Source organism: Drosophila eugracilis, unplaced genomic scaffold (assembly GCF_018153835.1).
Source record: "Drosophila eugracilis isolate 14026-0451.02 unplaced genomic scaffold, ASM1815383v1 contig_440, whole genome shotgun sequence".
Classification (NCBI taxonomy): Eukaryota; Metazoa; Arthropoda; class Insecta; order Diptera; family Drosophilidae; genus Drosophila; species Drosophila eugracilis.
The window spans coordinates 1,242,106-1,256,554 of record NW_024573306.1 but is presented as its reverse complement, the minus strand read 5'-3'; the positions used below and the strand labels follow the sequence as shown (position 1 = coordinate 1,256,554).

At 35.9% G+C, this 14,449-nt stretch overlaps 1 protein-coding gene across 3 annotated transcripts in view; it reads left to right on the top strand.

Annotated features, from left to right (window-relative positions):
- Window positions 1-14,449, top strand: part of LOC108117168 (uncharacterized protein DDB_G0271670) — a 44,756-nt gene continuing 30,307 nt past the window's right edge. For all 3 annotated transcript variants that reach the window (XM_017229448.2, XM_017229447.2, XM_017229446.2), the window contains exons 1-2: window positions 1-638; window positions 8,566-9,926. In XM_017229448.2, coding sequence (XP_017084937.2) covers window positions 9,134-9,926 — 793 coding nt within the window. In that variant the 5' untranslated portion in view covers window positions 1-638; window positions 8,566-9,133. The remainder of the gene's footprint in view (window positions 639-8,565; window positions 9,927-14,449) is intronic.

The window sequence follows — 14,449 nt, the reverse complement described above, 5'->3', positions numbered from 1 at the left end:
CTCGGCATAAACGCACGAAGCGTCGCCTCATCGACAGGCTCTTTTTGCTCAGTCTCTGACTAGCACGCTTTGGGAGCACACAGTGAGCGGAGCGTCCGCAGTCGCAGTAGCACTCGAAGTCCGCTTATCCGAACATCCGCAGAGTTTTCCAAAAATTTTCCAAAACCATATTCGATCTATTTGGTATTATCTTAATGCCCATTATTCTAAACATCGCGATCGCGTTTCCGGTTTGTTGTGAATTCGCGTCCAAAAAAGATCGAAACAATAATAATCTCAACGTTTAGGAAATTTGAAACAGAAAAGTTCGTTTCGAAATCCAAGTATTGCTGGCCCAGAGAGTCGTTACAATTTGAAAAGGCCGCTAAAATCGTTTAATTTACGACCAGTTTAAAATCAAATATATATATATATATATATATTAACATATATATATGTATGGTTAGTGTTGTGTTTGAGAGAAAAATAAAAGAATGGAAAATCACGAAAAAAAATTCTGAAAATGTTGAATTGTTGTTGGCGTTAAGTTTGAAAAGTGTGCAAAGTGCAACTCTCAGAAATAATCAACGGAAAACCTAACCCGCCCAAAAAAAGAATCGTAAAACTGAAAAACAAAGCAAACAAACATAAAAAATAAGGTGCGTAATTTGTTCTATTCCAATGCTATTACATAAGTTCTTTTTAGTAAGTTTGTTGTTCCTTGAAATATTTGTTCGAATGTTGCAAAATATTCGTCTGGCTTGCTTGGCCTTTAGTGCCGCTTTTCCTAAGCCAATAATTAATAAATGTTTTTAAGTTGGAAAAGAGCAAAAGAATATTATTAGATTTGATGTTTGGAAATACTTAGCATCCAGTTCTTTAAGTTCAAGAATATATATTAAAATATATTTAGTGCTTTGAGTTTGTGATGAAATATATAAGGGTATATTTTTTAAAATAAATTGAAATCATTTTCCACTTGGCAGCGGGCCGAGTAATAAGTGCATTTAAATGTCTCACGAGGGGAAAGTAATTAAATAACAAATTGTGTAAATACGAAATAAATTCATTTCAAACAAACAAATAGCAAGCGAAAGCAAAGGGAAGAAAAAACAAATTTACTATTAGTAGGATGCTAATTGAGTTTTATTTAATTCATATTCGATTAGATTTCCACACCTTTGCATTAGAAAACTAAAACGGTAATCTGAGTGAATTTAATGTCTATTACCCCAAGTAATTTTCCACCTTAATCTGCCCCAAATAAACAATAAGTTAGACAAACAAATTATAAGGAAAAATATTTTCTTTTTTTTACTTTTTGCAAACCGGCGAAAGCAAACGACCTTAGGAGCACCTACTCTATAAAAGCGAAATTTATATAAATTTAATCACACACACTTTGGGATTATTTATAGTTTCTTGCAAAAAGCATTCACATTCGCGAATTTGTATTTGTATATAAGTATCTGTATCTGCGAATTGTGCGTATCTTTATTTGCAAACGTACGCAGGCGCTTTTAATCTCATTTCGCAAACTTTTTTCCTATAATTTTCTTTTTTTCCCCTCGCATTTGTATGTCTACTTAGCGCGTGCAGTTTTTTTTTGTCCTATAAATTGGCGGCGTTGACTATTATCTAACATTTGTGGGCTATTATCTAAGCTGAGAGTTGTTGTTCTTGTTCCTGCCGCTGATTTGTTCCTCCTATCTGTGTGCGAATTTGCGTTAGTGTCGCATGTGTGTGCGTGGCGGGTTCAACAACTGCTAATCACATGGCGGATCATAGTTTGGACAGCCCACACCCAAAGACTAAATGCGAAATATGGGGATCAACGCGATAAAGAATGATATCGTGAATGAATGGTGGAGAGAGTGAATATCCTTCATAATTAATGGCCCCATCGAGTGCTTAACTCAAGTCGGGAAGATTATTTATAGAACCTATTAACGGTTTGGCATTTTCGAGGTATTTTTGAAAGAATTTTTGAAAATTAATAATGGCTTCAGGGGAAATATTTTATCCATTATTATTATTATGTGTAATTAACATTTACTTTTATTGATTTTCGATTAAAAAATGTTGGTGATTAATGTGATTAAAAACCAAAAATAAGAAAAAAATTTATTGTAATAATACAAATTGAAAATTCGTTTTCAAAAATCGGAATCTTTTATAAAACCTGCTTAATAAAACTTAAATACTAGATAAATTAATTTTTAGACTAATGATATGTACTTAAATATATTTTTAATTTTATTAAATGAAAACATTCCTTTTATCCTCAAGCTGTTAATGCTAAAAACAATGAATTAGATAATACAAAAACTAGCTTCGTGCATTTTATACTTTCATCAAATTCATTTTCTTTTTATACTCCCATCAAATTATTTTATTCTACTCAAGCTCTCACGTCACATTTTCATTAACTAAACTAAAAGCTCTCAAGGGCAAATAAACTAATTGATTAAATATTTAGTACCCCTGCGAAATGTTTTCTTTCTACGTCAATGATAATTGAATAAGTTAAAAGCCAACCATAAAAGAAAGACATGAAAGGGAAAAATATGAATTAAAATAATTGAAATGGAAATTAAATTTTTGGTTCGATCATCTAAGCATTTCGATTAGAAGCCTAAAAGCTGTCGTGTTTAACGAACGACTTGAGATGTCATAAAGCTGGCCAATTATCAAGTTTGGTTCTGAAATGCGTGAGTTGGGTAACTTTTCGCTTTGGCTTGTGACACATTTACAAATTGTGCTTGATTGATGGACGGATGGAAGGTAGCGAAGGCAAAGTTTGAAATACAACGATCATAATTCCTAGATAAAGCTTATCGCACGCGAAAAGAAAAAGCATTTACGGCCATGCGTAAATTGTTTTGCGGTTTGTTTTTTTTTTCTGTTTTCTTTTTGGCCAAAAGTGGCGCATAATACTTGGAATGAAAAGCAAAGAAAAAAGGGAAATAAAATAAAAGAAAGGAAAGGAAAATGCGGGAAGCTCAGTAAAAATGCAGCGTTTGTTTTAATGAAGCGTGAACACTAGACCACATAATGTGCGGCATACATTTACAGACACACACACACACGATCGCACATGGCAACACGACTTTAGGTACACCCCTCAGTTAAAAAAGTGATCAACAAAAAACCGAAAATGAAAACGAGAAAATCGTCGCGTATTTTCCTCAGGTTTGTTGTTGTCTTTTTTTTTGTATATGTTTTTTTTTTTGTATTTTTTTTAGGTTGTTTGACGCATTTTAAAAATATCCTAGACGCAATTGTTGCTTTTGTTGGTATTATTGTGCTTTGGCTGTCTGTTTGTCACATTACTAATACGTCGCGTTGTCTTTGATTTTTCTTCGTTTTCTGTTGACTTTATTTTAAGGCGACGTCTTTCCTTTTAATTTTCGCACGTAAAGTGCGTGACTTTTAATTAGACTACAATAAATGTGCGAAATTGTGTGGGTGATGAGTCTGCCAGTGGAAAGAAGTACATTTCTAAGTGAGATACACGAGTGCGAAAATGGCAGGGACTGCCTTAAATTCCTTACGTACTTCCGCCGAAATTTATGTGTTGAAAGATAGAATTTTCATAAATTAATTATTTAACAAGTACACTTGGGATGACAACTGAAATTTTTTAGTTTTATCCGGGAAAAATGTGCAAATTAATGTTAAAAAAATGTTGAAAACAATTACAGATGTTTTTTCATCAAAATGTTGTTCTTTTTATTATGTCATTAACACTTTTTTTTAATGCTTACATGTGTAATTTTAATTTAAGAATTACGAGATGTTTCTTCTTGGAATATTTAATTCTTAATAAAATCGTTGCGCATTTATTTATACATTTTACTTACTTATTTTCTAGGAAATATGAATTAAGTATAAAACTTTAAAATAATAAGTCATATTTATAGGAGGAATAAAAAAAAGTTAAAAAAATAATAATTAAAAAAAACAGAATATAAGATCTAAAAACACTCTCTAAAAAATTATTTTTCAAAATATATTAGACTTCTAACATACATTATTATTTAACGCCTTAGAAAGCTTTCTGATTATCAGAACATGTCTGGCATGTTAAAGGATACGATTCCAAAACCATCAAACTATCATATCATTTTTCTCATCCTGATAGTTCTGATCAAATCGTTAATGCCTAATCTGTTTTCTATATCTTGTCAATATATATATCTGGCGACCGATATTTGCTTTGTTTCTAACATCGCCGCATGCGATTGAGGATTGTATGTGCGTGTATCTCTGATTTCGCCCTCGCCTGTCTCGTGCACTAAATATTTAAAATAGCTGCATCTTGAGAGGATTTTTTCCGTTGCCTGTACTGCTACCTCTAACGCTGGTGATGCCGCTGAGACGGCAACCCAATTGCTTCCGGTTCAAATCGATTATACAAAAGCGCTGCCTTTGAGCGCTCAGGTTTTTCTATTTCCCTGGCGGCAGTGCTTTCCCCGTGGATTGTTGGCAAGTATCTAACAGTGATGCCTTCAAGTATCTTATGCCCGTTTCCATACAAATGAAGTGCACATCGATTAGTGCATTTGGCTGGCTGCCTGAGTTATGTTTCGGTATCTTTTTCATTTCTCCTCCCTACCTTTACCACCGCTTTTCTTGTTTTTTCCAAAGAAAATTAATTGTTTTGTAAACACGAGAGTTGTATGTAGACGGGGGAAAAGGGGGATTTGAACTGAAAGGGGTATCTAAATGAGAACCAGATCAGGGACAATAATCCTTGTTTGCATTCTGATAGAAAAGATATTCCATCTATAAGTCAGTTGTCAGCGAATGCCACCGCACATCAATCTTACGCTAAGCATTCCATAATAACAAATGTACGTATGGAAACGAGTATTATATTTATTCTCGTTCAATCTTGTGACAAATGTCAACACGACAATGAACGTCAGACACTTAACGTGGAAAATAAATACAAATTTATCTTCTCTTGAACTAGAATTTCATTGTTAAACCCATATATATCTTTGCATATTTGCTAAATTCTTTTCGCTTTCAGCATTGGCATTGAAATACTTTACTTATTTCCCCCCTCTGTTTTAGTAGGGAAAATAATGAACTTAAATAGTTGCATCACACACAACATTGTTTTTGTTTATACTTGGGCCTAATTTATTTTATTGCCCAAACTAAAGTTGGGCAAAGACCATAACCACAAGCCATGAATAAATTGCAGATGTAAGTGAAGAGTCTGGGAATTTGTGGCTTTTGGCACTGTTTTTTACTGCCAACCGCAAGAAGAATGAGATATGACATTACTAAATGGTTTTCTTGGTAATGGATGCTCGTAATAAATATCGCAAATTAACTTAGAAGCTAAAAACAAACATATTAATCATAAGAAAACAAAATAAAAAGCATTAAATATATTGAAATCAGCAAAAAAAAACAAAGTTAAAAACAGGAAACCTTCACTTTCAAACGCTGAAACCAGTTTTTGTTTTTGCTTCTTTCCATCAAATCTTAATACATATTTAATACATAAACTTTATGCTAATGTCATCGCGTATTTATTTTATTAGACTATTAACATTTTATTCACCTGTTATAATAAATTATTTAAATTTTCCCCTTTTGGCTTAGTCAAACTGCGTGAATCATTTGCATATTAGCGAAAAAACCACAAACTAAGTCCAATAAAAATTTACATATGTCCGACATTTTGGGCTGTAATAAATGTCCAAAAAGCGTTTCTCGCCTTTGTCTTTATATTGGGCTAGCCAGGGTAGCCAGGCATTTGACATGAACTAATTAAGTTGCGCAGCTCAGCTTAGATTTATCGCCGTCCAGCCGATCCGCCAGATACTTTCCCAAACTGCCCAAAAACCCATCTGTCAGCGGCGCCATTAAAACAGCGGCTAGCACAAATGTCAAACGCATTTCAAACGCATAAATTTTCGCGTTGTTCGGAAAGCAGTAGGAAAAACAAACAAAAAATGTAAGACAAAAAAACTTAACAAAATTTGCTAATCAGTTTGTGGAGCGACTGCCATTTCAGTTCAACGACTAGGGCCAGGCTCCGATTTCAGTGGCTTCCTAAGAGGCATCATGGAAACCCATAGTTAGAGGTACTAATTTAAATATTTTACTGGGTCTCTTTGTGATTTTGTTAGTTTGCTGACTTGTTGTCAAGCTATTGGCAGCGACAAGCTGCAGAGATTATATTTTTTAATATGTATCAGACCAGGTGCCATTCACAGTGGACGATGGAATTTAAAATATTATAAAAATATTATAAAAGTATATAATGGAAGTAAAAATTTAAAAATATATACTATTGTCTTGCTAACTATTTTATTTCAAATAAATTATCTACTTTACTAATAAACAATTTCAGAAATTTAGTTTCTTTATCACATTTAATCATTATTTGATCAAACATTCCCGATGGGCTTGTTTCTTTATTGCTTTTCTGTTTAGGAAAATAAGACAATGATTTATTTATATATTCATTTTCCATTCAGATATATCTATTTTCATACCCATTGTATAGCACTCAAGATCATTTTATTATAAAATTAATTCATTCGCTGAACAAAGATGCCGCCACACGTCTCTGGTCATTCATTATTAGACTCTTTCTTTGGGATTTTTGGGCATTGCTTGTCGTTTTTTTTTTTGTGATTTGGACATTAATTTGATTAGATGACTGCCACCGAAGATTGCCACTTAAATTTGGGTTAAGTGAATTTCAAGTTTTATACTTTTATACTTATATAAGTAAAGTGTTAACAGAACTCAGAGTTCTTTGGTTTTCCCATGCTTAAGTTCAGTGATCGGTGGACTTTCGCTTTCGTTTCGAGGGTAGCAATTTGCCAGAGCAATCACGGGCAATCAAGTTTGGACTCTGATCAAATATTGCCTTTGATTATATGTATATCTCCTTAATATGGGCTTTTTAAGCAACAAAAGATTTCATTATTTTTTTAAGGCTCCTCATAATTTGTTGAACTGTGGAGGCTTATGAATGACAGATGAACTCAGGTCGTAAAAGGCAGATACATTTATATTTTTTGGGCCTACCAGCCATAGGTGTGATTTTTATATTCCATTCGTACATATTTAGGTTTTATTTTTCATATCCAGAGCTATTTTTACAACTTTCGGCATGTGTCAAGACACGCTTCCCTTTTGGAGGTTTTTTATCTTTTTTTTTTTGCCGGTGATTTTGTGGTCGCTGGAGGCTGGAACTTTTGTTGCCCTTACAGAATTCCACATAAATTCTACTACTCGAAAAGAAAAACATTCATAAACAACACCTTGAGACCGAATCTGCGGCGATGGCTTGGCACACATTCTGCCTGCTGTGGCATACATTTTTATATATTTTTTTATACCTACTCGTATTTGGGTGAAAGGCATTAAAATTTGGGAAAGAGGCAATAAGGCTTAAATATATTTCTTGATCTGGTGAAGGATGATGAGAGTATAAAGAATTTTTCGGATTGCGGATTTTTATATCGGATTTCGTTGGCCTTTTGTTTTTATAACTCAGCTGGCATGCAAATGCCTCTTTTTACGATCTAGCAGGGCTCCGTAACTGATTTTTGGATGGTTTTGGGTTTTGTGACAAAACTATTTCATAAATTCACCTCAAAGTCAAAAGGATTGCATAACTTTGAAGACATTTTGGACAGAAGGACGCAAAAGCAATTAACATTTTGATGGGACCAGAGAAGTCTTGTTTTTTGAGTTGTCTCCGTTTTGTCGGCAATTTGGATTTGTTTCTCTTCCTGCTGGCTTTTTGTTGTTTATGGTAATTAAAACGGGGTGCACTTAAATGTTGCATAAAAAATGCCTCTGCGTAGGCTTGGTGAACTGAACACGTGCCAAGAAGACAGAAAACGAGTGGAAGTGCAGCGGCAACGTCACTCAGCCGCCCCGTTGCCCTGCAAATATATATCCCCAAAGATACATAGATACTTTGCCGGTGCAGTTAGTGCGTGATTATTTTCAAATTCGACACAGTTTTCTGCGCGAATTGTTTTTGTTGCCCATTTTATTTTTAAACAATTTGCCTGTCCGCCAGTCTTGAGGGGCTTTCCCTTTCTCCCCCCCTCTCTCTATATCGTGTAAGGGGGAAAGTCATTTTCGTTGTTTTCACCGAGTTTTTCCTTTGCGTAACTGCTCCCTTTGGGCAGTTTTTATGTAACCTCTTGCCGATCACTTGTCGCTCTTATAGATACAATTGTATCTTTGGTCCGTTGATAGACCATTTGGCTATAATTAAACTGTGCCACTTTGACGTCGTCGTTGTTTCTTTATATATATATAGCCAAACGCTAATTAAAATGTCAAAAATTGCGTTAAAAACGCTTAGCTGAAGAATTTATGTACAATTTGGCTTAAGCCAAATTTGTGTTGCAAATGTCCGCTATGGAATTTTCAAAGCCAATTCCCAGATGCCATAAATTTTGGGTGCTGTGCAAAGTGAATGTCAGGTGATAATATATTTTACGATACAGATAATCTCTTACTTAATGATAAGTCAATTTCTGTCAATCACAATCAACTAAATATTCATTCAACATTATTTTCCTTTTGCAGATCGTCGACTAAAATGTTAGCCAACCAAACTTAGGTCAACAAAAAATAGAAAAACAAAAAGCTGAGATTGCTTCATTCATCGCTCAACAATTTTCCTGCGATAATATCTGACATGTCAAGAAAATCATTGGCGTTGATAAGATGCATTATCAGCGGGGAAGACGAAGATGAAGATCCGCAACAGCAGCAGCAACAGCAATTAAAAAGTGTTAAACAAGTCTACGATATGATAACCTAATTTCCGGCCAGGAAAGAGGCGAAAAAAAACGATTTTTTACCAAAATATATATAAACGGGCTCAGAGAGAGAGAGACAAAGCAAAGTTAGTGAAAAGAAAGAAGGAAAAATAAAAAAAAAAACCCAATCGAAACGAAAGTAAAAGATTTCTTATATGTTTCAACGACATCCGAGGGCGTGGCGAACGCCCAATAAACTGGCAAACAAACAATAAACAACAGCGATTTACAGCGACTTATTATAAACATTCGGTTTTGGTTTTTGGGCGGAAAAAACGGAAAAAACAACTCGGCTCGAGAAACCCTTTTGTGAACCGAAGTGGTGATCTTTGATGCGAAGAAACCTGCGCTTGGACTGGAGGGCCCTGGCGCTGCTGGGCGCCCTCCTCTCGTTCATCATCGCCTGGCCAGGCCTTGTCTTTGCGATGCCCCTCATGGCCATGGAAACCAATAACCATACATCCACATCCGCATCCAACAGCACGAACAATAGCAATCTGTTTAGTAATAGTTATTTACAAAGTGATCATAGTCGTAGTAGTTTAGTGCCGAGCGCAGTGAGTGAACGTAGTGTAAATCAACCCACAAATCAAAGTATTAATGCTGAATTTAATCAGAGCTTAAGCACGCATCCAACTGCCATAACAAGCACACCCCAATCACAATTGCAATCGCAGGAGGATAACAACTCCGATCAGCTAGAGGAGCCACTGGGATTCATTATCTCAGCGTTGCCCAATGATCATCTGGCGATTCTGTCGCGTACCGAACGCAGCATTCGTCACCAGAATCATCAGCAGCAACAGCAGCAGCAGAAGAAGCATCACCATCAGCAAAATCATCATCACCATCAGCAACAGCAACAGCAACAGTCGCTCCCTGCTGACAATAATTTCATTGGTTCGAAATCGAAAAGACTGAGCAACCCTAGAAGTAATCTAAACATAAATATCAGTAGCAATAACACACCCATCAGCAATCTCGACCGTAACGAACGCTCCACAGTGCCCCAGTCCCATTTGGCCTGGACATCCCGCAAGATCCAGTTGTATATCAAAAATCGCATCCTTCAGATAATGCGTGATGGCATTGTCAATGGAACGCAGGACGAGAATAGTGAATTCAGTAAGTAGAAAATATTTTACAAGTTTAAATTGGTTAGTTAACAAATTTTCAGTTTAAAGAATAATTGGTTTAATAACAATGCCTTAAATTCAAAAATATATAACTGCATATTTAAGCATACTTTTCCTCTTAAGAAAGTTTGGGAAATACTTTAATGGTAGTATTAGGTAGTTAGGTAACGAGTTTTCAAAGAGTCCTCTAACTATATTCCCTTTAAAATAAGGTAGTCCAAAGATATATATTATACTAAAAATTAGTGAAGAAGTAGTAGTCTTCTTTTACAAAACTCTTATAATTCCCGAGTGTTTTTTTTGGTCGAAAAAATAATCCATTTTCTGTAACATTCTCTGTTAACTATGAACATATTAATGACACACTTTCTGGTCTTAGATCTTACTGTTAAATATTTTTGTTATGGTGCCCATCATGAACTTCAAAGTGGACATCACCCAACCTCCCGCCCCCCATTACTCAGCTATTTTTTCAGTTCACTTTGAATATGTTTTATGTTTAATTTTTTGGGATGTTCTCTTGTTTGGTTTTTTTGGCCACCCATTCCACTTTGACTGCATAAACAACCAAATAAACTAAAGCTTATGGCCATATGAAATATTTAGAATATCAGAAATAATACACGCCCACACACTAGCACCGGGATGTATATATATATATTTTTTCGATCTTAGTTGGTACCTATATAGAGCGCCCACAAGTTGAAAGTTCTCATAAAACGCAGTGAAGCTGCGTAACACGCACTGAGATCCGCCAAAGAAATCGTATTTTCCTCCGATCTCGTCTGTTTATGTTGGGCATCATTAAGTTAGACACTTGATTTGGCAATGCGGCTGCTGGCCAAGATTTGTATTATTTGGCATATAAATTCTTTAGTGGGCTAAGGGCATAAATCTTGCCTTAATTAACCGCTCGCCCTGATTAGTCGGGCTCCCTCTGGGAAATGAGTCAGTTCTTGGTCTGATGAAGAAGATCATCATGAGGCTGCTCCACCTCCTCCCAATACCATTTGCATAACTCTGTTTTTTTTGGGGGGCAAGTTGAATTAATTTACAGCTTCATTTTCATTGACTTCCTTTCAGTTGGGCAGCAATTTGCAGCACTGATAAAGCCACCGCCGAATAACTTGTTGTACAACCTGGGTCCGGTTTTTCGGTTTATCGGACGAGTGCATCATCGCCAGTGAGACACCACCGTGTGGTACATCTCCCTGATGCCGCTTAGATAGCGGGGATTTTGTTTCACTTGGTGTACAAATTTTTTAATTCACCACCGTTGTTGTACTTTACATATGCCTCAGGTGTTAATTTGATTTTGGACTCGATCTGGTGGCGATAATGCGAGTGGAGTGCGATAAGATTGAAATGGCCATATAAATGAGCTTTTTTCTTGGGTTTTATAAGACACCTCTGATGGAGTGCGTCGTGTTGTTGTGATTCGTGTTCGATTGTGGGTGTTGGGAAAAGATTTTTATGGTCACGAAACAAGTGGGGAGGTTTCTTTAATTTCTGGGTACTCTCACCCTCGAGCTTGGGACTTTCACAAACCAAATCAGTGGCAACTAACAAAGCAATTTGTGTTTATTAGTGACTGAGTGAGTCTTTTATGGGCTGTAAATTGTACAAAGTGCACCAAAAATCACGTTCACAGCCCAATCTCCGGATATTGTGCTAAACTTCTGTTGGAATCTTAAAGCTTTATCGCCTTAAATAAACTTCTTTCGCACTTGATAATGATTCAAAATTGGGAAGCATTTTAATGAATCATCTTAGATGACAAAATCTTAATCTGATAAATGGGATCAGAAAATGAGGCAGCAAAAAGTATTTCGGAACTTATCTTTATGAATATTCTCAACATTTTTATAGACCAGCAAAGAAATTTTATACAAGGTTTTGCATGTTTATGATGAATGAAGCCTCAAAAAAACTCATTTAATAACTAATCCTTAAAAATATTGATTTAAATTATTTTTAGTTCGTGTTGTAATTGTCTCTTTTACTACTCATAAATCGCTGGATAACGGCAAGTCATTAAATAGCTGACAAGCAGCGACAACTGCTTTGAAATAAAGCTGTCCAAACAAAATGAAAAGTGCCAAATCTTGTGAATTTTCCACTCTGTCAGCTTGCATCTTCAGTGGCATCTTGCGAGGCTCATCAACCAGTTGACCTCCAAAAGTCGGGTGAAGCTCAACGCCAGTTGCAGTTGCGGTTGCCCACAAATTGCAGCAGCAACTAACGGTGTCCGCAACAGACTATATATATTATATTTATATATATATATTCCCCCAACTGAACCTGAAATGAACCCCAATCCGGACTTTAAAGAAGACCTTTTGCACGGGGGGCGTGCATACCATATTTTCGAGATGATATATGGAGAGTACTTGGCCCGGCGGGCAGACGGCAATTATGCGACTGATTTAGTGCGTGGAGCGAGGTGTGAAGTTGAGTGAAGCTCAAGTCGTCCAAAATCCCAGAAAAACTCAAAAAAGAAAAATGTAAGACTGGAGCCGTTGGATACTAAAAGCTTCCGACAAGCATCTTGTGATAACTTAATTTACGGCACGTCTTTTGCGGCCTGTGAAGTTGATGAAGTTGCCCCGACAGTTTGGCCAACATTGCATCGATCCAACTGCAGTTACTTTCACTGTCACTCCACCATGTTAATTGTCTTTTTAAACACTAAATCTTCTATAATATTATTTATTTATGAGACAAGCCTTTTTCGGTAGGGGGTGTTCTAAAAAATACCACAAAAAACTCTTTGACAAATGTTTAGTGCGTAAAAAATTGAACAAACGTTGTCTTTGTTGAGATTTTTTATTTGGAAAAGTGAACTCGTTAAAATTGGTCACAGTCCATGACGCAGTTCTCAATGGAAGATCTTTTTTCCCAATACCTCTGTGTTTTTTATATTCAGTGTTTTTTTTTATAAATTTAGATAATTGCATCAAATGTAATCCCCCGAGATCATGATAAATAGACACGGCACGGCAATAGGGCATGAAAAGAATAAAGGAAATTTCAACACAGTTAATTCGTGAGTCTACCAAATGGCCGGACTATTATATCACTTTCGGCACATAATACGATAAATTAATTTTACACAAACATTTTGCCCCTGGCTACGTCACGGATACAAAGCAATCTGCTGAGGGATCTCAATTCTGCTGGCTAGACGGCGGCCAAATATTTATTGTCGGAATTTTGAGGTTGGACAAAAGTTTGTAGAGGAAATAGAAAGTGTATATATTTTGGGGAATATTTTTTAGACTTTTAAATACTCTTCTTGGGAACTGAATTAAGGGCATTTGGTAGGAGATACTTCTTCTTTGAAAATATAAAATTTAAGGTAATATGTTCTGAAGAAATGGTTGTTAAGGAATCATTCTGTAAACATCTTTAAATCATTAATAAATATAAAATTAAAACTTAGAAAATTATGGAAAATCATAGACAAATGCTATATGTGATTCATAGTTTTTTAAATGGTAAATTATTAGAACAGAAACCCAAACAAATTCCCGACATAAATATTCGAAAAAGTGGTATTTCAATTTAAATCATAAATATCATAATATCAAAAAAATGTAAATTTATATCTGAAGATATATACTTGAAATTTGTCCATCTGCAAGTTGATGAAAATCTTTTGGATATCCATCTTTCAGTAGATATATCCGCGTGTGTAAGCGAGTGGGTGACGGGAAAATGAGGAGACAACACTTGACAAGCTATTGTCAGCGATGTGGCTCATCATCAGTCAGTGGTGTCGCCGGTGTTGCCGGTAGTGGTGCTGATTTATGCTCTAGTTCAACATGGGGACTTGAAAATACCGCGAAAGTATTTTGTTTTAGATAAGATTATGGTCCATAGTTATTTCTAGGGAGAGCAAGAGACAGAGGGATGGCAAATGGTCTAGCGGACGACGCAATATGTCAAATGGATTTACTAGAAAAGTTGGCGTGGGTTACCTTTTCGGATGGATGTGAATCTCTCTCTTCCTCTGCAAATGTTTTTCCGGCAGCCGCTCGACTTTTCGGCTTGTTCTGACTTCTTTATTTTTAGCCAGGTGGCAATGAACTGTTCTTTGGTCTCCTCTCCACTTGTCGGTTATATAAAAAGGTCTAGGCCAGATATGTTGGTCAGAAAAATATCAATAATATTTTTGTATATTTTTTCTTCCTCTCTGCATTGACAACGTTGTTAAAGTATGCGTAAAATTCGTAAGACTTGAAATATATTTTTTGTAAACGGCCCCCGAAGACGTCGATGGTTTATGAACCTGGCCCCGCTATATAAATTACAATGATTAATGACATTTTGCACGCAGTTCTCGGCAGCGTCTGTTGCTGCCGTGGTTATTGGCGTTGTTTTACAATCATTTTTACGGCCAATTCATTTTCACCCAGGTCGATTCACATTCACTGGCCCAACCAGCAGAAATCCAAGCGTTGCCCGGTGGCACAGAAACCACTCAAAAAACATAACCATATTTTTTGGCAA